This window comes from Ovis canadensis, chromosome 19 (genome assembly GCF_042477335.2).
Source record: "Ovis canadensis isolate MfBH-ARS-UI-01 breed Bighorn chromosome 19, ARS-UI_OviCan_v2, whole genome shotgun sequence".
NCBI classification, from domain to species: domain Eukaryota; kingdom Metazoa; phylum Chordata; class Mammalia; order Artiodactyla; family Bovidae; genus Ovis; species Ovis canadensis.
Genome location: NC_091263.1, coordinates 25,350,211 through 25,372,436, shown reverse-complemented (window position 1 = coordinate 25,372,436; position 22,226 = coordinate 25,350,211). Strand labels below are relative to the sequence as shown.

At 45.6% G+C, this 22,226-nt stretch overlaps 1 protein-coding gene across 1 annotated transcript in view; it reads right to left on the bottom strand.

Moving 5' to 3' along the window:
• Positions 1-4,513: 4,513 nt before the first annotated feature.
• Positions 4,514-22,226, bottom strand: part of DCLK3 (doublecortin like kinase 3) — a 44,274-nt gene continuing 26,561 nt past the window's right edge. The window contains exons 2-5 of the mRNA XM_069560440.1: positions 18,634-20,486; positions 7,620-7,752; positions 6,071-6,238; positions 4,514-5,136 (exon numbers count right to left, since the gene is read on the bottom strand). Of these exons, the coding sequence (XP_069416541.1) occupies positions 4,973-5,136; positions 6,071-6,238; positions 7,620-7,752; positions 18,634-20,486 (2,318 nt within the window). The 3' untranslated portion in view covers positions 4,514-4,972. The remainder of the gene's footprint in view (positions 5,137-6,070; positions 6,239-7,619; positions 7,753-18,633; positions 20,487-22,226) is intronic.

The following is a 22,226-nucleotide window of genomic DNA, read 5'->3' as shown; positions in this document are numbered from 1 at the left end:
CTGGAATGTTACATCCATAAATCAAGGTAAATTGGAAGTGGTCAGATAGGAGATGGCAAGAGTGAACATCAACATTTTAGGAATCAGTGAACTAAAATGGACTGGGATGGGTGAATTTAACTCAGATGACCATTATATCTACTACTGTGGGCAAGAATCCCTTAGAAGAAATGGAGTAGCGATCATAATCAACAAAAGAGTCCAAAATATAGTACTTGGATGCAATCTCAAAAACGACAGAATGATCTCTGTTCATTTCCAAGGCAAACCATTCAGTATCACAGTAATCCAAGTCTATGCCCTGAGCAGTAATGCTGAAAAAGCTGAAGTTGAATGGTTCTATGAAGAACTACAAGTCCTTCTAGAACTAACACCCAAAAAAGATGTCCTTTTCATTATAAGGGACTGGAATGCAAAAGTAGGAAGTCAAGAAATACCTGGAATAACAGGCAAATTTGGCCTTGGAGTACAAAATGAAGCAGGGCAAAGGCTAATAGAGTTTTGCCAAGAGAACGCACTGGTCATAGCAAACACCCTCTTCCAACAACACAAGAGAAGACTCTACACATGGACATCACCAGATGGTCAACACTGAAATCAGATTGATTATATTCTTTGCAGCCAAAGATGGAGAAACTCTATACAGACAGCAAAAACAAGACCAGGAGCTGACTGTGGCTCAGATCATGAACTCCTTATTGCCAAATTCAGACTTAAATGGAAGAAAGTAGGGGAAACCACTAGACCATTCAAGTGTGATCTAAATCAAATCCCTTATGATTATACAGTGGAAATGACAAATAGATTCAAGGGATTAGATCTCATAGACAGAGTGCCTGAAGAACTTTGGACAGAGGTTTGTGACATTGTACAGGAGGCAGAGATCAAGACCATCCCCAAGAAAAAGCAATGCAAAGGGGCAAAATGGTTGTCTGAAGAGGCCTTAGAAATAGCTGAGAAAAGAAGAGAAGTGAAAGGCAAAGGAGAAAAGGAAAGATATACCCATTTTAATGCAGAGTTCCAAAGAATAGCAAGGAGAGATGAGAAAGCCTTCTTCAGTGATCAATGCAAAGAAATAGAGGAAAACAACAGAATGGGAAAGACTAGAGATCTCTTCAAGAAAATTAGAGACACTAAGGGAACATTTCATGCAAAGATGGGCTCAATAAAGGAGAGAAATGGAATGAACCTAACAGAAGCAGAAGATATTAAGAAGAGATGGCAAGAATATACAGAAGAACTATATGAAAAATATCTTCGTGACCCAGATAATCATGATGGTGTGATCACTCACCTAGAGCCAGACATCCTGGATTGCGAAGTCAAGTGGGCCTTATGAAGCATCACTAGAAACAAAGCTAGTGGAGGTGATGGAATTCCAGTTGAGCTATTTCAAATCCTAAAATATGATGCTATGAAAGTGCTGCACTCAATATGCCAGCAAATTTGGAAAACTTAGCAGTGGCCACAAGACTGGAAAAGGTCAGTTTTCATTCCAATTCCAAAGAAAGGCAATGCCAAAGAATGCTCAAACTACCACACAATTGCACTCATTTCACACGCTAGCAAAGTAATGCTCAAAATTCTCCAAACCAGGCTTCAGTAGTATGTGAACCATGAACTTCCAGATGTTCAAGCTGGTTTTAGAAAAGCCAGAGGAACAAGAAATCAAATTGCCAACATCCATTGGATCATTGAAAAAGCAAAAGAGTTCCAGAAAAACATCTATTTCTGCTTTATTGACTATGCCAAAGCTTTTGACTGTGGATCACAACAGACTGTAGAAAATTCTTAAAGTGATGGGAATACCAGACCACCTGACCTACCTCTTGAGAAATCTGTATGCAGGTCAAGAAGCAACAGTTAGAACTGGACATGGAACAACAGACTGGTTCCAAATCAGGGAAGGACTACGTCAAGGCTGTATATTGTCACCCTGCTTATTTAACTTACCTGCAGAGTACATCATGAGAAACGCTGGGCTGGATGAAGCACAAGATGGAATCAGGATTGCCAGGAGAAATATCAATAACCTCAAATATGCAGATGACACCACCCTTATGGCAGAAAGCAAAGAAGAACTAAAGAGCCTCTTGAGGAAAGTGAAAGAGGAGAGTGAAAAAGTTGGCTTAAACCTCAACATTCAGAACACTAAGATCATGACATCTGGTCCCATCACTTCAGGGCAAATAGATGGGGAAACAGTGGAAAAGACTTATTTTTTTAAGCTCCAAAATCACTATGGATGGTGAATGCAGCCATGAAATTAAAAGATGCTTGCTCCTTGGAAGAAAAGTTATGACCATATTAAAAAGCAGAGACATTACTGTGCCAACAAAGGTCCGTCTAGTCAAAGCTATGGTTTTCCAGTGGTCATGTATGGATGTGAGAGTTGGACTGTGAGGAAAGCTGAATGCCGAAGATTTGATGCTTTTGAACTGTGGTGTTGGAGAAGACTCTTGAGAGCCCCTTGGAATGCAAAGAGATCCAACCAGTCCATCCTAAAGGAAATCAGTCCTGAATATTCATTGGAAGCTGAAACTGAAGCTGAAGCTGAAACTCCAATACTTTGGCACCTGATGCAAAGAACTGACTCATTGGAAAAGACCCTGATGCTGGGAAAGAGTGAAGACAGGAGGAAAAGGGGACGACAGAGGATGAGATGGCTCGATGGCATCACCGACTCAATGGACATAAGTTTGAGTTAACTCTGGGGTTGGTGATGGACAGGGAGGCCTGGCGTGCTGCAGTCCATGGGGTCGCAAAGAGTTGTACACAACTGAGCAACTGAACTCACTGACTGAGTGACTTAATAATGGAGCTACTACTTATAGCATGTAGAAGACTAAACCTGCTCAGGAGACTCAAAGGAGTAAATAGAGATATAGAAAGAAAACCAGGAAAACGCATCACTTATGGAAGCCAAGTGGAAAAATGACTCAAACAGAGAGTGGTCAATAGGATCAAATGATGCCGTATGAGGTCTGAATATTCTCCTCTGGATTTAGTGCCTCTGGGTGACTTTACCAAAAGATCTTCCAGTGGAAATTGGTTCCAGCTTCCAGTCTCTTTCCACATTTCTAGAGTGAGTCCCACTGTGCTGCCTGCTTGGCAGTGCCCTTTCCCTAGGTGTCTGGGTCCCAGCTCCAGGGGGCCCCTCCTCAGAGCTCCTGAAGTCAAAGCACCAGCTGGTACCAATTTGCAGTCATTCTAAGTTCCTAGGGCATGTCCCAGGCTCTGTTCCCTGGGAAGCCAACTCCGAGATGGAGATTAGAGTGCTGAAGCTTCACTGGGGAGTGATCTGAGGACCATCAACCTCTGGAAGAGAAGGGAAAGCATCAGAACAAGATGAGGGAGAATTGGGCTGTGATGCAGGCTCCACCAAGGCTCAGCCACCCCCACGGGCAGCTGTGAAAGGGCCTGGCCCTTCACTGTTGTCTGCTCGAGCCCTAAATGGAGGCATCATTGGATGCAGCCCACTCCTGGGAGAGGGGTGTGATCCCGCGAGAGGGATGTGATCCCATGTGAGGGGACTCCTCCCAGGTAAAGGCAATTCCCATTCATAGCTGAGGGCTGTCCGCCAGCACCACCCTGCAGCTTATTACCTTCAGTCTTGAGTGGGGATCTAGGTGGCACAATCAGAATTCACTGCAAGGGTTTCTCCTCCAAGCCTCTACATTCAATCACCCCAACCTCTTCCCTTGGCGTCTCACCTAGGTGTTAACATCTCTCGATTACCTCCTGCCTGCTTTCTGCATTCTCCACCACCTGTCTCAGCAATTCCTCATGCTAGAGCCTCCTTGCGCTGTTCCTGTTTGCTGATGGATGCACTTCTTCCACCAAAATGACACCTACACCGTCAGGAAGGAACAGGCAGGGTGAGAAACCCACACTTTTGGACTGAATTTTCGCCCTTTCGACCAGGTTGCATATAACCCTGAAAGGTCAAGTTGGGAAACATCAGGATGATGTTTCACTTTCAGCTCATTGGTACTCCCAGAAGCATCTACTGGTACAGAAATCTGGAGTGAAATAACCAGTGACTGTCCTGCGCCCTCTGAGGGTGTGCCCCGCAGGTAGGAACGTGTCTGAACCCTCGGAGCCCCTTCCAGTGTAACCCAGTAACTGCATTTCCAACCTACTAGTGCACTAAATGGCTCCCTCCTGATCTGAAAACATTAGCACAGTCGCAACCTGAGCAGAAGCCTAACTTCACGTAGAAAGGACTCAGGCCTGGGGCTCAGTGACTGAAGCATGGTCTAAATGGGTCCTAAAGGGATAGGAGTGAATCGAAGATTTCTTCTTTCCATTTCAGGCTGCACCAAATCTGGTTTTCAGCAGAACTAAAATACAAGAGACCCAGACCAGCATATCCTAAACAAACAGCCCCGGTCAGTTCATCAAGGGTCCGTCAGCACATTTACGTGTAGACACGGGTTTCAGGAGACATGTCTGAACTATAATTCGCTGGTTTTCATCACCAGCATTAAGAAGCAGTCAGAATACAGTTCGCTTCAGTTATCCATTATTTTATTAACGAGGAAGGACTATGATTCAGATGATTAATTTCACAGGGGGATTTTAAACCCTGGTAAGCACCACTCCTGTAATATGTACTAGGAACTTGATTACAAGGAAGAAGCAAAACACAAATCATTAATACCAAAACATCCCTCACTGAGAATAAGTCTCCCCACCCCACCTCCCACGACGTATTAAAGACTTCAAATCTAAAAACCTAAACATATGTTACAAGATTTAACATTAAGACTCAAGTTTATCTTGTTAAACACGCTTTAAAATACACTGAGTGTCTTCTCGCCTTCCCTTGATTCTCCAGTTATGTGAAGAAGCCTTTTTCATCATTTTTCTCCTCCGTGTCTGTCATCTTCTCTGTCCCCAAGCAGGACAAAGGAGGACTGAGTAGATGCCGAGGTTGCGACTACGACGTCTGCTCTGCAGCCCATGTGTGCTAGCTCCGGAAGTGGTCCTCGCTGCTGGGGGGCACCTCCTTTTGTAGGTTTGCCCTGCTGGTCTTTCCGGCAGCTTCAAGCCAGGGATGCTGAAGGACCTGGTGAGCTGTGTAGCGCTTTTTGGGGTTTACCACCAGCAACCGGCTCACCAGATCTTTGGCAGCTGTTGGAATGATAGAAGGATGGAAAAATGAGATGGATGCAGATGGTTCAGAGTTTTCCTTTTCCATACAGGAAATAAGGACACAAACATCTGTGTTAGCAACAAGTGCTGGACCAGAACACCACTGGCCCTCAGAACTGTCTGCCATGATGGAAGCTTTCCACATCTGCGCTACCCGCTTGGGACTGATGAGCATTTGAAATTCATCTGGTGCAACTGACAAGCTGAATTCTTCTTGCATTTCCTTTTAATTCATTGACACTTAAATTCAAATAGCCCCATGCAGCTGCAGGGCTACCGTGTTAGACGTGGAATCGTGAGGTCAGGCCCACCACTACCACCCATAGCGCCATCCAGCCCAAGAGGACACACAGAGGGCATGAACCATACCTATACATATTTTAAATGTGTAAATCAAGGGAAAGATTTCACCTGAAAGGGCCAAAAGGGAGGAGGACCACACAAGCTTCTGCTCCACTACAAGTATCTCTGACTTTCACCCTCTGACCTTCCAGAGCCTCTGTGCCCCAAGGATGCCCCTAGAGACCTGACTATTCACAAGTGAAATAAGCATCTCTAGTCTGTCCGATTCTGTATGTGAGATGGCTTTGATCTTTCCAAATGAGGATTCCATGTTTCTGATATTTTTCCAGTGGTTCTTCAACTGGCTTCAAGAAAAGTATCTGGTGACTCCAACTGGTGGTAAGACTTACATATCAAAGCAAGTCATGTGTTTGGGACGCTATGGAGATCTACACAAAGCTAGCAGGAAATAAAGGAAAGCAGAGGATGCAGACGGCCCAGGTACTGTAGCAAGTTCTCTGGGTGTCGTTTCACACATCTGACCTAAAAACAGGCTCTGCAGTCAGATCCCAGAAGGGGCCCAGTTCCCCACCCCCAAACCCCCTCCTGCCTGGGAAGCCCAAAGTCTCACCATCAGAGATATTGTCCCAGTAAGGAGCCAGGAATTCAAAGCGGCCAAGCTGGATGATGTTAAAGAGCTCCTCCTGGTCCCTCTCTGGGCTGCGGAACGGGGGGAAGCCGCACAGGAGGATGTAGAGGATCACGCCTGCGGCCCACATGTCCACCTCCAGCCCGTAACCTGTGCAGTGGAGGCAGAAACACATCATCTCTTGGCTGCCATCTTGGTACGGAGGGGGTCTCAAAACCACACATTCAGCCAAACAGACAACTCTGTGTGTATCCACTCCTGATGTCTCTATAGACTCAGTGAGTTCAAAATTTAACTCACCCTGTTCCCATCTGCCAAAGAGCTTTCTTTTCCAACACCCTGTGTTAGCTGGCGTGAGCCCTACTGTCCTGGCTTCCCAGAGTTCACGTAGTCTTTCTTTTTTTTTTTTTCAAATATTTATTTACTTATATATTTACCTGGCTGTGCCAGGTCTTAGCTCCAGCATATGGGATTTTTAGTCTTCACTGTGGCATGGGAACCCTCTGTTGCAGCATGCAGGATCTAGTTCCCCGACCAGGGATCGAACCTAAGTCCCCTGCATGGAGAGTCCACCAGGGAAGTCCGCAGCTTATTTGCTTTCTTTCCTCTCTGACCCAAGAGAGTAATGCCTCCATTAAAATGTCTGTAGTCACTCACTACTCTCCTGTCACACTGTCACATTACCACGGCAACTCTGCTGGCCACACTGAGTCCAGACTCATTCGTGGGGAATCCAGGCTAACCCTCCCCGTCCAACTGCACTTCCCTCTGCTCTACTGAGGCTGGTTTTTCAAAGTCTCTGCCACCCAACTTCCATGCATAGGCTAATCTCTGCATCTTGGCTTCCCTGATGCATTTGCTGCTGGGATAAAACTCTCCCTTCTCCCTACCCCCAAGCTTATAACCCATCTAGAGCTTTCCCATCTTGAGCCATCATAGGTAGTTTAACTGATTTCTCCTGGAGTACAAGGATGGCTAAATAATTATTCACATACTTGGAGCCATATAATGATGATGAAGATGATTTCCTCGTATATCCTTTACAGAGTCTATCACTAAACTAGCCCATTGGACCCTTATACAATATGCAATATACATATATTATTCATGAGGTTTGAATTGGGACCTCGTTTTCCTTTAATTGCGAGGTTAAAAAGGAGTTTTAAAGCCAATTACCATAAGAACTGCTCCATATCTGTCCCTTAGAGGCAGCTTTGGGTGAGTGGCTAAATGACCTTGCTTGCTTGAGTTTCCCATTCAATTCTCCACCGTCTTTCATCTCACTGTCCCACCAACACACACACACTCACAATCTCCTCTCTGTAATAAGAGCAGCCCTTATGAGGAACAAGTTCTTATGCTTTGGTCAAGGAGACCTACTTCAAATAGTTAATATACAAGTGCAAATGCAGAACCAATCTCTGAGATTTTTTAACTGCTTCATGTTGAAAAATGTGAAATTTAAATATGAAAAAGTAAACACTGGTTAGTAAGCGAGCTAGAGTCCCACAGAACCACGTGTAACTGTTACCTTTCTCAGAGAGGATTTCAGGAGCTACATAAGTTGGAGTCCCACACACAGTAAATATAGGCCTCACCACATGCTTTGCAAGACCAAAATCAGCCAGTTTCAAGGTGGTAGATTTGTCCTCATTTCGCTGAACCTGCAAGAAGCCAAAATCCCCAAATCACCAAAATTGTGATGAGAACAAAGACGAAATAGAACAATGAACATAAAAATTCAGGACAAGCAAACAATAAAACACAGGCGCTTATAAATTAACCTGACACTGACAAATTCAACTTGACCTCAGTGACACTTGCTTACTAAAAAGCCAATGAGTTAGATTTTCTCTGCTGTCCAATGTGGTAGTACCATATTGTCACAGATGGCTATTTATTTTAAATTAAATTCATTTAACTCGAGTTAAATTAAAAATTCAGTTTCTCAGATGCACTAGCCACGTTTCAAGTGTTCAAATGCCATCTGTGGCTGAGGGCTACCATATTGGACCAGGAAAATCTACATTACCATCATGACAGAAAGCTCCATTGAGCAGCACTGAGTTAGAACAAGGATCAGTGATCAGCGATGTTTCTGAGCAAGTGTGTGCGTGCCTGCTAAGCTGCTTCAGTCGTGTCCAACTCTGTGACCCCATGGACTGTAGCCGGCCAGGCTCCTCTGTCCATGGGATTCTCCACGCAAGAATACTGGAGAGGGTTGCCATGCCCTCCTCCAGGGGATCTTCCCAACCAAGGGATTGAACCCAAAAACTGCAGGTAGATTCTTTACCAACTGAGCCACCTGGGAACCCCATTTTTTGAACACAGACTAGCTTTAACGAGAGCTAAAAAATGCTGTGGGTAACGCAAAATCTGACCAGAGGGAAAAAAAAGAAGGAAGAGAAGTAGGAGCTGGAATGAAAGAGTAGACAAATAAGCAGTGGAGGCTAAAATTGTATGGTTTACCTAATAAGCCACCTCTGTCACACTTCTTCGGGGCCAGGCATTGTGTATAACATATTACAGAATACTAATTCATGTAATCCTCACTGTAGTCTTGTGAGGCCGCTCACATCCCCATTTTACAGATGAGCATATGGAGGCACAGTGACACAGTAAATGGTGAGCTGCAGTTTGAACCCCGAACACTTGGGCTTTACAGTCTGTGCTTATAACTAGTGTATGACCCCAAATCTTCCAGCAAAGGGTTATTTCTGTTGCAGGAGGCAGCACCTGGGGGGGCTGGAGGGCATTAGGCAGGGCTCTGGTTCTCCCTGAGCCCCATCAGTCCCACGGCACAGCGACACCCAAAAATGCAGGGCGGGCAGCCCCGCCCTACCCCCCTACCCCCACCCCCGATCTCCCCAGACAAGGGTAAGTGCTCCAAATATGCTTTGGTTCCTGCCAGAGAGCTTACATCTCTGTAAGCAGACTGTGTCTTAATCACTGAGCCTGAGCCACCGTTGCACAGGCTAATCGATGTCTTCATAATTAACCTGACCTAATGGAATCAAGATTGCCAGGAGAAATATCAATAACCTCAGATAGGCAGATGACACCACCCTTATGGCAGAAAGTGAAGAGGAACTAAAAAGCCTCTTGATGACAGTGAAAGAAGAGAGCGAAGAAAATGAAGATCATGGCATCTGGTCCCATCCTTTCATGGGAAATAGATGGGGAAACAGTGGAAACTGTCAGACTTTATTTTTTTGGGCTCTAAAATCACTGCAGATGGTGACTGCAGCCATGAAATTAAAAGACGCTTACTCCTTGGAAGGAAAGTTATGACAAACCTAGATAGCATATTCAAAAGCAGAGACATTACTTTGCCAACAATGGTCCGTCTAGTCAAGGCTATAAACGGTTTTTCCAGTGATCATGTATGGATGTGAGAGTTGGACCGTGAAGAAAGCTGAGTGCCGAAGAATTGATGCTTTTGAACTGTGGTATTGGAGAAGACTCTTGAGAGTCCTTTGGACTGCAAGGAGATCCAACCAGTCCATTCTGAAGGAGATCAGCCCTGGGTGTTCTTTGGAAGGAATGATGCTAAAGCTGAAACTCCAGTACTTTGGCCACCTCATGCAAAGAGTTGACTCATTGGAAAAGACCCTGATGCGGGGAGGGATTGGGGGCAGGAGGAGAAGGGGACGATAGAGGATGAGATGGCTGGATGGCATCACCGACTCGATGGACGTGAGTCTGAGTGAATTGTGGGAGTTGGTGATGGACAGGGAGGCCTGGCGTGCTGCGATTCATGGGGTCGCAAGGAGTCAGACACGACTGAGCGACTGAACTGAACTGAACTGAATGGAATCACAGATGTAGAGCCAAACACTCTTCTGCTTCGGTCTGTGTGTGGAGACAGACAACAGCCCTAAAGGGGACTGGGGAGGTAACTCTGAGAATAATCTACACTAGAAAATCTAGTTTGGAAGGGAGGGACAAAAAACCATGTGCTGACTTAAGTTTCCAGACGGGCCATCTTCATGAATCCCATTTGCTGGGTGACTAATGAAAAAAATCTGTGCCTTGCAAACATATGGAAATATTCCCAACCAAATGATCAGCAGTAAAAGCGTGTGGCTGATTGAATACACCCAAACAAACCATGTACATCTTTGCAATATAACAAAGACACCCTTCCCTTCCTCAAAGAAACCCCCTGATTCTAAAACCTGGCTGCATAACAGGGGGAGCAGATGAAACAGGAAGGAGACTCAGTCGTTCATTTTGAAATTTTTCATGAGATTTATTCTGAAAATGCATTATGTTAAATGTCCATGGGCTGATAGACATATTTTTCAAATACCAATCTGTTTTCTTTTTTTTTTCAATCTGTTTTCTTAAAGAAAATATTTTATGGCTTTTCTAAAATAATATATTGCTTCTTATCTCCATTGCTTTTCTCTTCAAGCCTCCAAATGATGAGACCCACAGCAGAAGCTGAGGGGTGGTTAAGATCTGCAGGGCTGTTTGCTCCTTCCAGAAAGTGAGATGCATCGTGTTTTTAATTCTTCTGTCTCCAGCCTCTGCTGTCATGAATTATGTAACATTTCTCAGAGCTGACAGTGTGACTTTAGACTTCTTGTTTACTTCACCTACAAGACCAGCCTAACTACATTTACGCTCACACACTGACAGTGTGAATTTTGTTTTGGGTTTTTTGTTTTCCAACAGGCACTTCACAATCTTGCCCTTGGAACAGTTCTTATCTTAATCCTTAAATTCAAATGAGTGACATCCTTCTGGAATAACTCTTCCTCCTAGAATTTGTGGAACTTTTTTTTTTTTAATTGAAAAGTGAAGTCACTCAGTCGTGTCTGACTCTTTGTGACCCCGTGGACTATAGCCCACCAGGCTCCTCAGTCCATGGGATTCTCCAGACAAGAATACTGGAGTGGGTTGCTATTTCCTTCTCCAGGGGATCTTCCCAACCCAGGGATCGAACCCAGGTCTCCCACATTGCAGGCAGACGCTTTAACCTCTGAGCTACCAAGGAAGCCCTTTCAATTTTTTAATTGAAGTATAGTTGATTAACTGCCCTGACTGGCTCAGCAGAAGAATCTGCCTGCCAATGCAGGAGACAGAGATTCGATCCTTGGGTCAGGCAGATCCCCTAGAGGAGGAAATGGCAGCCCACTCCAGTATTTTTGCCTAAAAGCAAAAATCCTGTGGACAGAGTCCAAAGGGTCGCAGAGTCGGACATGACTGAGCACACACACATAGTTGACTGACAATGTTGTGTTAGATTCTGGTATACAGCAAACTGATTCAGTTATGTATCTATATTTTTTTTCATATTCTTTTCCAATATAGTTACTGACAAGATACTGAACACAGTCCCTTGTGCTATACAGTAGGACCTTCTTGGTTAGCTATTTTATACATAACAGTGTGTACCTGCTAATCTCAAACTCCTAGTTTATCCCTCCTCTACCCTTTCCCCTTTGGTGACCATGTTTGTTTTCTATGTCTGAGTGTGTTTCTGTTTTGTAAATAAATCCATTTGCATCATATTTCCAACTCCACGTATAAGTGATATTGTATTTGTCTTCCTTTGACTTCCTTCATTTAGTATGATAATCTCTAGATGCATCTTTTAGAAAAAGTATTTTTAATTTTTTAATTAAGAGTATAATTGCTTTATAATGTTGTGTTAGTCTCTGCTGCACAACAACGTGCATCAGCTGTATGTATACATATATCCCCTCCTTGAACCTCCCTGTCATCTCCACCATTCCACCCCTCTAGGTCATCCCAGCGCCCAGCCAAGCTTCCTGTGCTACACAGCAACTTTCTTCTAGCTATCTATATTACGCGTGATAGAGTATCTATGTCCATGCTGCTCTCTCATTCATCCCACTCTTTCCTTCTCCCTTCTTCTGTGTCCACAAGTTCACTCTCTATGTCTGAGTCTCTCTTCCTGCCCTGCAAACAGGTTCATTAGTACCATTTTTCTAGATCCATACATATGGGTTAATATACCATATTTATTTTCCCCTTTTTGACTCACTTCATTCTGCATGACAGACTCTAGGTTCATCCACATCTCGATAAATGACCCAATTTCGTTCCTTTTTATGGCTGAGTAATATTCCATTGTGTATACATCGTACCACACCTTATTTATCCATTCCTCTGTCTGTGGACATTTAGGCAGCTTCTTGTCTATTGTAAACAGTGTCGCTATGAACATTGGGGTGCATGCATCTTTTCATATTAGAGCTTTCGCCTTTCCCAGATCCTTTGTGCATGAATGGGATTGCTGGATCATAGGTAACTCTATTCTTAATTTTTAAGGAACCTTTATACTATTTTCCATGGTGGCCGCAGACAATTTACATTGTGCAGAACTTCTGAAACCATCAAATTCTCCACCCAAACGGGCAACTCATCTAAAACATCCTCCCACCAGACTATCATTCACTTTGACTGAAATCTCAAGATGAAAAGATCCCACAGCTTCACGTGGCAGACCATACTGATTATAATCAGCTTAACATGTGAGGAGGTTCACCCCATACTGATTCAGAATTTCATCCCCACCCCATTTTCTAAAACCTGCCCGCCCTCCCCCCAGGTCACCTCTGGCTTCTCTAACAGGCTCCCAGGCAGTACCTTCCTGGGCCATGCTTGGCTGAGGGCCCGCCCACAGCCCCTGTGCCCACATCTGACCTTGTCCTCAGCCCAAATCTCCATTTCTCTGCCTACAGGTCTATCTAAACTCACTTCTCTAGGTCACATTCCTTCCGGGGCTTGTTTTCAGTTGCCCTCTAAGATAGAGTGTTAGAGATTATTTTATATGTTACTTCAACGACTGTTGATCCATCTAGGTCCAACATCCCTTTTCCCAGCCACACCAAAGTCCCCTTCTTTGAATGCAGGCAATCTATATTAGTTACATTAGCAGCCCAGTCACATCTAGACTGTCTCAAAGATTCAAGAGGAATCATTCTTTTTCTGAGCCATTAACAACTTCCTCTCCTTCAAGGCACAGCAGTCTGTTTTTTTAAAGTTAATTTTTGGCTGTGAAGGCACAATTTAAATATGATCTTGCAATGATTATCGCTGAACAGCAGGTGGCAGCACAGTACAGACCACACAGCAAGTGGCTGCCCTAAGAAAAGGGATAAAAAGCTTATTTATCTTCAACTTCTTACTTGATCCTTCATGCTTCCTCTGGCCTTCTCCCTCCAAGTTTCCATTTCTAACTGGCCATGAGGACTGGAATGACCTTAAAAACCAATTCACATGGAAACGCCAGTGTCTAAAATCAACTTACATGTCAACAGCAAAAAAAAAAGAATGAAACAATCAATGGGGATGAAATTTTCCCTGGGACCTGTCACATGACCAGCCTATGACACGCCTTTGGTGCCTACACATCATCACTTCTCCGGCTCCTGTTTGCTTCTCCCAGGGCTCAGTCAACCCCACACAGCGCATTCCAACCCCACCAAGGGAACACAGGCTGACAGAAGCAGCAATTAACACTGATATTTCTGCGAGCTGGAACTTCTCATAATTAAAACTTCTTTTGCAGCTCTCAGGAGTCTAAATAGCCCTAAAGGAAGAAGGAAATTAGCATCTTATCAGGAAATATGATCACTAGAAATAAAGTATGTTCAGTAACACAGGCCTAAAATTTTACTCTAGGGCCCAATTACCAGATATAAATATTTCTGCTGGTGAAAACAACATGATAAGCTTGTTGGATCCATTAAGAGTTCTTGGCACATTCTGGAAGTCTCTAAAGGCAGCCACAATCAGCCATGTAATCAAAAGTTAGTTCTGACATCATCACTCTCCCATTTGGCAGAGACAGGTATTGATACAGACAGTAGCCATCTATTAAAGGAAGAAACAATCACTTTGATAACACAAAGCAGAATACAAAATTAAAGATGACCCAAGAGCATTAATTGATGGACAGCAGTCACCATGGTGATATTTACTAATATTAACTCTCAAAAGACCAGCCAAATTTGCGACATAATTATATCAGGAAATTTAGAGATGACACCTTTCTAAACCCAGATAATGAGCTTATTGTCAAATCCACCACTCCCCAGATCTCTTTCTGAAAAACCACAATGCACCGATGCTAAGTAGCGTTGAAATTCTGACATAGTATGAACTTCGAGTGCATGTATGCTTAGTCATGTCTGACTGTTTGCAACCCCATGACTATAGCCACCAGGCTCCTCTGTCCATGGGATTCTCCAGGCAAAAATACTGGAGTTGGTGGCCATGCCCTCCTCCTTCCTGACTCAGAGATCGAACCCATGTCTCCTGCATCTCCCACATTGGCAAGCAGTTTCTTTACCACTGAGCCACCTGGGAAGCTCATGTTGAACTTTACTCACCCAGGAAAGGATAAACACAGTTTAGAAATGTGATAGGCCCATTCATTCAGAAAAATGCCAGCTGACAGATTATCCACAGGATACAAGAGATATTCCCCTATGCCACTAAATTTGGCTCAGATCTGTGGCTTTGTACAACTTTTGAAGGGGCCACATCACCATGAAAAAAACCTTTTTATTTAAAAACAAAAAAAGTGGGCTTTCTTAAAAATCAGAAATAGGGTCTAAATATTAAATTAATAGCAGTTAAAAGACGCTTACTCCTTGGAAGGAAAGTTATGACAAACCTAGATAGCATATTCAAAAGCTGAGACATTACTTTGCCAACAAAGGTCCGTCTAGTCAAGGCTATGGTTTTTCCAGTAGTCATGTATGGATGTGAGAGTTGGACTGTGAAGAAGGCAGAGCACCAAAAAATTGATGCTTTTGAACTGTGGTGTTGGGGAAGACTCTTGAGAGTCCGTTGGACTGCAAGGAGATCCAACCAGTCCATTCTGAAGGAGATCAGTCCTGGGATTTCTTTGGAAGGAATGATGCTAAAGCTGAAACTCCAGTACTTTGGCCACCTCATGTGAAGAGTTGACTCATTGGAAAAGACTTTGATGCTGGGAGGGATTGGGGGCAGGAGGAGAAGGGGATGACCGAGGATGAGATGGCTGGATGGCATCACCGACTCAGTGGGTGTGAGTCTGAGTGAACTCCCGGAGTTGGTGATGGACAGGGAGGCCCGGCGTGCTGCGATTCATGGGTTCGCAAAGAGTTGGACACGACTGAGCGACTGAATTGAACTGAACTGAACTGAACAACTCATGTACTAGATTGAAAACATAGCTATGCTGCAGTTTTCATCTCTCTCTCTCTCTCAAGATACACACAGACACACACACACACACACTTCACTGCCTTTAAGGGCACTAAAACATGTATGAACTGAGATATAAATCCATGAAGAGTTGCTGAATGACTTCTTTCAGGCAGTTAGCTTGTCCACACTCAATGTACTCCCTGCAGCTTTTCTATTTCCTGAAGCAAACCTCTTCATGCCATCTGCAACTGCTGACTGTCTTCATTTCAAAGATTGTTGACAAGTCAGTCCCTTAACACAAATGAGAGTCTCTCCTGCCCAAGAGATGAACCAGCTTGACAACCTGGTTCCGGGACCTTGCAGAGAAAATGCAAGCTCAGATGACTGTCCCCTAAAGAAAACGATCCTACAGGGTAAACAATCTTACTCCACATCCTCAAGAACATGTATCACCGTTGTAGTGATTTTTTAAGCACAGGCCCAAAGTGTCCCACACCCAGGCCTCTAATCTGAATCCTTCCTGCTTACACAACTCAGTGAAAACAACAGAGGAGCTATACAGAACACTGCTCTATCATGATTCCAAAGTGGCCACTTAAACAGAGTGCCACACTTCACACACAGGGAAGAACTGGGCTCAGACCTCAAACTGAAAAATGGTTGAGGACACTCAACTCATGCAAACACGGAATTCTTCAAGATTTCCTTGGTGGTTCACTGGTTAGGACTTGGTGCTTTCACTGCTTGGGGCCCAGGTTTGATCCCTGGTCGGGGAACTAAGATCCTGCAAGCCTCTTAGTGTGGTCAAAAAAAAAAGCAAAAATGAAATTTTTCAAAGGGAGATTTACTCACAATGCTAATTCCGATCACTCAGGCAGTCAGTCAGTGTTCTGCAATTCTATGAATTTGGGCCAAAACAAAGTTGTTTGATTGAAGGGTCAACTAGACCTCACTTCACCAGATAATTAGCTTGACTCACTCAGAGTTTCATTCTGCTTGTGGGAGCAATTTAGGCAGATGAATGTACCGGGATGATGTTTCCAGGCTGGCTCTACAACCATGAAATGAAAGGAAACAGGCTAACTCCCTGCCCCCTCCTCCAAAAAAAAAGTATGGTTTACAGAGACCACTGCGTCCATCTTCTCCAGCTTCATATGCAGCAATCTGGCTTTGGAGTCTTCCTCAGGATGTCCACCTTATCATCAGACATGTTCTTAACATCATAATAATGACATCAGCTGCTGCTGATGGAAGGCTTGCTGTTCACCAGGCAGCATGCTGGGGTCTATACTCATCCACTCATCCAACTGATATTTATTGGCTATCCACTATGTGACAGAACTAGTCCAGGTTCCACGGTACAGTCTGAATAAAACAACGTTCCTGCTGTCCTAGGACTTTCCAAGAGGAGCAAAGAGAGAACAGACAAATAAATATGAAACAGATCAGGTGGTGATCGAGGTTACAAATAAGAAAGTGGAATAAAGGGCCAGAGAGTGACCATGTGAAGCTTGCTGTTCTAATGAAGCCCACTAGGAACACAGCTGAAGCTCAGAAACATGTTCAGTTGATTGCCTCATTGCAACAAGCGAGAAGGTGCACCTTGGGGATCCAAGCACCTTGGGGATCTAAGCAAGAGGGTGTTCAATGAACTAGTAAGATCTGGGCTGTGCCAGCTAATTTGGAAGAGGGTTCAAGAAAGTAGGATTTTGCTATGAATTGGAAACTGTCAGGATATGAGGACAATTCTGTGACTGGGCATCTTGGTAATTCTTATCTAAAAGGTGAGAAGAAGATGGGGCAGTGAGTCAGTCCCCAGGAAGGGAATACGTAGCCACACTTGTGGTCTGGACTATCCTGTTCTTATCTGGATTTGGACATCATGATGAAGAGGTCTTGATTCTGTTTGGATCCATCAGATGGCTATCCACTCCAGTACTCTTGCCTGGGAAATCCCATAGGCAGAGGAGCCTGGTGGGCTACAGTTAGTGGGGTCGAAAGAGCTGGACACGACTAAGCACGCATCATGGTTCTAGAGTGACCTTATTTCACATGGGTGTTTGGGGAGATGGTTTGCATCCAAAACCTGAACAGCTCAGCTGTGAGTGGCAGGCCACCTCCTGGTGGTCTCGGGCTAATGTTCCTTTCCCTTGAGCAATCCACCCTCAACCGTACAAGATAGGTACCATTACTATTTATTTTTCATAAATTAAGAAACAAAGCCCCAGAGAGACAAAAGGGCTGATGCTAGAGGCTTGTGGAATCTTAGTTTCCTGACCAGGGAGGGAACCCTGACCCTCGGCAGTGAGAACCCTGAGTCCTAACCACTGGACCAAGCCTTTTTAATTCCTGTGGCAAGACCTTTTCTTCAAAAGGCCCAGGGGGCTTTCAATGGGAGCATGGGCTCAAAGCCTACAGGGTGTCTGTTACCAGCAGACACCCTTAACACCTAGGCCACAAGATGTGCAAATGCCCAAGAAATGAAGTCCATGTGATCACTGTCCAAATGAAAATACTCTTCTCCCAGGGATGAGGAAACATATTCCATTCTGTTTAAATTGGAAGGCTACTTTCTCAATAATTTAATCAAAACCCATTTATTTCCACAATTTTTGAACTTTAAGCAAGTTTTACATACTGGAACAAGTATGTTAAAAAAAAAAAAAAAGACCATAAAGCTAATGTTCCAGGGATTTCCCTGGCTGTCCAGTGGTTAAGACATCCTGTTTTTACTGCAAGGGGTACAAATTCAATCCCTGATTGGGAAACTAAGATTATGCATGCCACACTCTATGGCCAAAAAAAGGAAAGAAAATTTCTTAGTCTGAACAAAAATGAAAATACAACATGTCAACATAAAAAATTATATACATATATATATTACATATATGTTACATTCTACAGGCTTCCCTGCTGGCTCAGATGGTAAAGAACCTGCCTGCAATGCGGGAGCCCTGGGTTTGATTCCTGGGTTGGGAAGATACCCTGGAGGAGGGCATGGCAGCCCACTCCAGTATTCTTGCCTGGAGAATCCCCATGGACAGAGGAGCCTGGTGGGCTACAGTCCATAAAGTCACAAAGAGTCAGACAGGACTGAATGACTTAAGTTGGGCAAGCACCTCGATCTTCTACAGTGCAAGGGTAACAGAATAGGTGACCATTCCTATGTTTTGTATCTCTTTCTTTTTTTAATTAAAAAATCATTTTTGTCTGCACCTTGGGGAATGTGGGATCTTAATGCCCAGACCAGGGATAGCACCTGGCACCCCCTGCATTGGAAACGCGGAGTCTTAACCCCTGGACCACGTGGACGGCCCCTGTGCCCCGGTTTATCTTTCCCAACTGCCGCCTCCCACCAGGGCAGGGCTCACCAGCAGATTCTCCGGCTTGAGGTCCCGGTGGACGATCCTCTTGCCGTGCAAGTGCACCAGCGCCTGGCACAAGTCCATGAGCATGAGGGCAGCCTCGCGCTCGGGGAACTTCACACTCTCGATGATGGCGTCGAACAGGTCCCCTCCCTGCACGTACTCCATGATCAGGTAGATCTCGGCGTCCGTTTCGTACACTTCGTGCAGCTTCACGATGTTGGGGTGAGACAGGCTCTGGATGATGAGGATCTCGCTGTCCACCATGTCCTCCTTCCCCTTGAGCTTGGACTTGTCGATGATCTTCATGGCGTAGGCCTGCCGGGTGCCGCGGTGCCTGCACTCCTTCACCACCGCAAAGTTCCCGTCGCCGATCACCCGGCCCGGCTCGTACTGCTTCCGCACGTCGGCCGCCAGGATGCCCGCGGGCCGCCGCCTCCGGCCCGGCCGCTCCGCCTTGCTCTCCTCCGGCCTCGTCTTGGGCTCCTTTTCGATTCTGGCTGGCGGCTCATCGCGGGGAGCCATCATCCTCCTCGCTCCGGACACCACGGGCTTCTTCTCCTTCTCCGCCTCCTGCTCGTCCCCTCGGGTCCCGGGGAGCTTCTCCGGATCCAGGTCAGCGTGATGCTCCCTCCGGAGCCAGCCTCCCGGCTTGCTCCTGCCTGCGTTCCTGCTGTCCTTCTCTCGGCGGGGCTGTGCTTCCCCAACGAAAACGTCCCTCTTGGCCTTGGCTGCAGCAGGGGGATGACCTTCCTGGCCTCCAGGATCTCTGTCCTCTTTCCTGTCGACGCTTTTGCTGGGTCTCCTCGGTTCCTGTGAGGGGTGCCCAGGACTGCTCCGGGGACCCTCCTTCCAGCCTTCCTCCCCACCCTGGAGCTTCTCCTCCGGGGATCTCCGGCAACTCCTGGTCCTCACCAGCCTCTCCACGTCGTAGCGGGGACACCTGCCCAGGTCCAGCTCGCTGGTACCCAGGGACAGTCGCTCCCTCTGCAGGCCCTGCTGGAGCTCTCGCTCCCGCTTACACTTTTCACACCTGATCAATTCCCCCGACGTCTTTTCGATCTCCACCGCCAGGTGCTTCTCTCCACTGGCACGCCTCTCCAGGGCGGCATCCTTGGGCGCCTTGCTGCCAGATTCGGGCTCCCGCTTCCCCTTCCCCCACTTCTTCGGGGTCCTCACCCTGTCCTCCCCTGGGGTCTGCCCCTGGGGTCTGATGGCTGCCGGGGACCTAGCAGCCTCCCCACTGCTCTTGGTGGTCTCGGTCTCCCCACAGGGGCGACCCCCTTTCACAGCTTTGCTATAAAGTCTGCTTCTCAGCCTTGGAGAGGGGATCTGGCTGTGCTGCTGGGTCAAAGTCAGAGCCCCGGCTTTGCTGGGGTACAGTTCCTCTACAGCCACCTGGATGTTCTTCAGTGTCAGCGGCTCTTTGCCCACCGCTATGAAGGCCTCTCCTTCCCTGAAGAAATCAGACACACTCCTGATTTCCCGGCCTTTGAGGCTGAACAGCTTCCTCACACGGTCACTCTTCCACCTGGGAAAGCCCAGGGCCTCTGAGACATCGGCCAAGAGCTGCTCAAAGGTTTGCACCGATCGCCTGTTGAGGAGCAGGGTGATCTTGCGGAGGGGGTGGCCGCCCACCTTGACCACGGTCACGACCCTGGGCTTCAGCGGGCTGTTCTCAGCGTGGACAGGGTGAAGGCCACTCTGGGGGCTGAATGGAGGCACCACAGAGCTGCGTGATCCCAGGAATGGTTTCTCCAGGCTCCCTCGGCCAGCAGGCAACCAGGTGCCCTGCAGCTTCTGCTCCGTGATTCTCGAGCTTAAACATTTTAGAGAATGTTCACAGAGACCTTGATGTCCTGTGGGGGGAAAAGGACAACACAGTATTAGTCTGCATGGTTCAAAGACTCCTTTGACCAGCTCAGTCGGTAAAGAATCTGCCAGCAATGCAGGAGACCTGGGTTTGATTCCTGGGTCAGGAAGATCCCTTGGAGAAGGAAATGGCAACCCACTCCAGTATTCTTGCCTGGAGAATCCCATGGACAGAGGAGTCTGACGGGCTACAGTCCATGGGGCTGCAAGAGTCGGACACGACTTAGCGACTAAACCACCGCCAAACCTTTACTAAGATTGTTTCCTGGTGGCTCAGGTGTAAACAATCTGCCTGCAATAGCAGGAGACACATGCAGGAAATGCGAGTTTGATCCCTGGGTCAGGAAGATCCCCTGGAGGAGGAAATGGCAACCCACTCCAGTATTCCTGCCAAGGAAATCCCATGGACAGAGGAGCTGGGAGAATTACAGTCCAATGTGGTTGCAAAAGGGCCGGCCACAACTTAGCGACTGAACAAACGAACAAACAAAAAAAGTCTTTACTAAAGATGACTGATACTGTCACAGGTTAGACGTGTGCTTGTTGAGGGTCTGCTTGAAACAATGGAGCCATTACATGTGAGGCCTCCTGCCCAGTCTCCTCCAAGAGCGGCCAGGAATGCAGTATGGAGTCTGCACTGGGCCTGAGGTGTCCCCCCCAAGTCCCCTGGGTACCAGGATGGACCACACCTTGGGAGCCCCTTCTAGGCAAGGCCTGACCCTGAAGGCATCTCCCACTATCCTAAACTTTCAAAAACCTACAACTGAGATAAAAGGTCCAAAATTTGCTGCTCAGGAAATACCAACAAGAGGTCGGAACTTTCTGGAACCTTAAAAATTCCAAATCTTTTTTTTTTTTTTTTCCTGCTAAGTCACAAAAGATTTTCCTTTCCATTTAAAAAATAATTGAAGTACATTTAATCCACAATGTTGTGTTAGTTTCAGGTGTACAGCAGAGTGACCCAGCCACACACACATATATATGTATCTATTCCCTTCTAGATTTCCCCTTACCCCTAAAGAATCCAAATCTTACCTACCTCTTCACCAAGAACAGTTTTCTCAGCTTGACTTTCAGGGTGAGGCAAGGTGCGAAGAGGTTATAAGCACAGATCTGGATTTGAATCCTGGAGCAGCCACTGACCCTATTTGTGAATTTGGACAAATACTCACAATCTGTTTTTTATTTTTATTTTTTCATGTATTAAGTGAGAATGATAACACCTTCCTCCCAGGATTTTGGGAGAGAGTAAATGAGAAAATGATTATGACTCACTTGAGCTTGACACATAGTAAGGGCACAGTGATTGTCAGTTATTAATACTATCCTTGTGACCTTAATATCTCTCTTGTATGATCATTTCATTCTGGTAGCCGAAATGACATGGTAGTCTTCTCCAAATGTGTTTTTCTCTCATTATCAAAAAAAGGAAAGAAGGAAATCAAAGTCATTTTATTCTTCAGAGCTTTAATAATGAGAATGTGCTCATTCTCATGATGTTTCCTGATAAACTGAATAAATGAATAAAACAAGACTCTGTATTTCCTGGTCAGACATACCCAGCTTTACCTCATTTTATTGTGCTCCACTTTCTTACGCTTTGAAGATATTACATTTTTTATTGATTGAAGGTTTGTGGCAACCCTAGGTCAAGCAAGTCTATGGACACCATTTTACCAAATGGCATTCGCTCACTTCATGTCTCTGTGCCATATTTTGGTAACTTG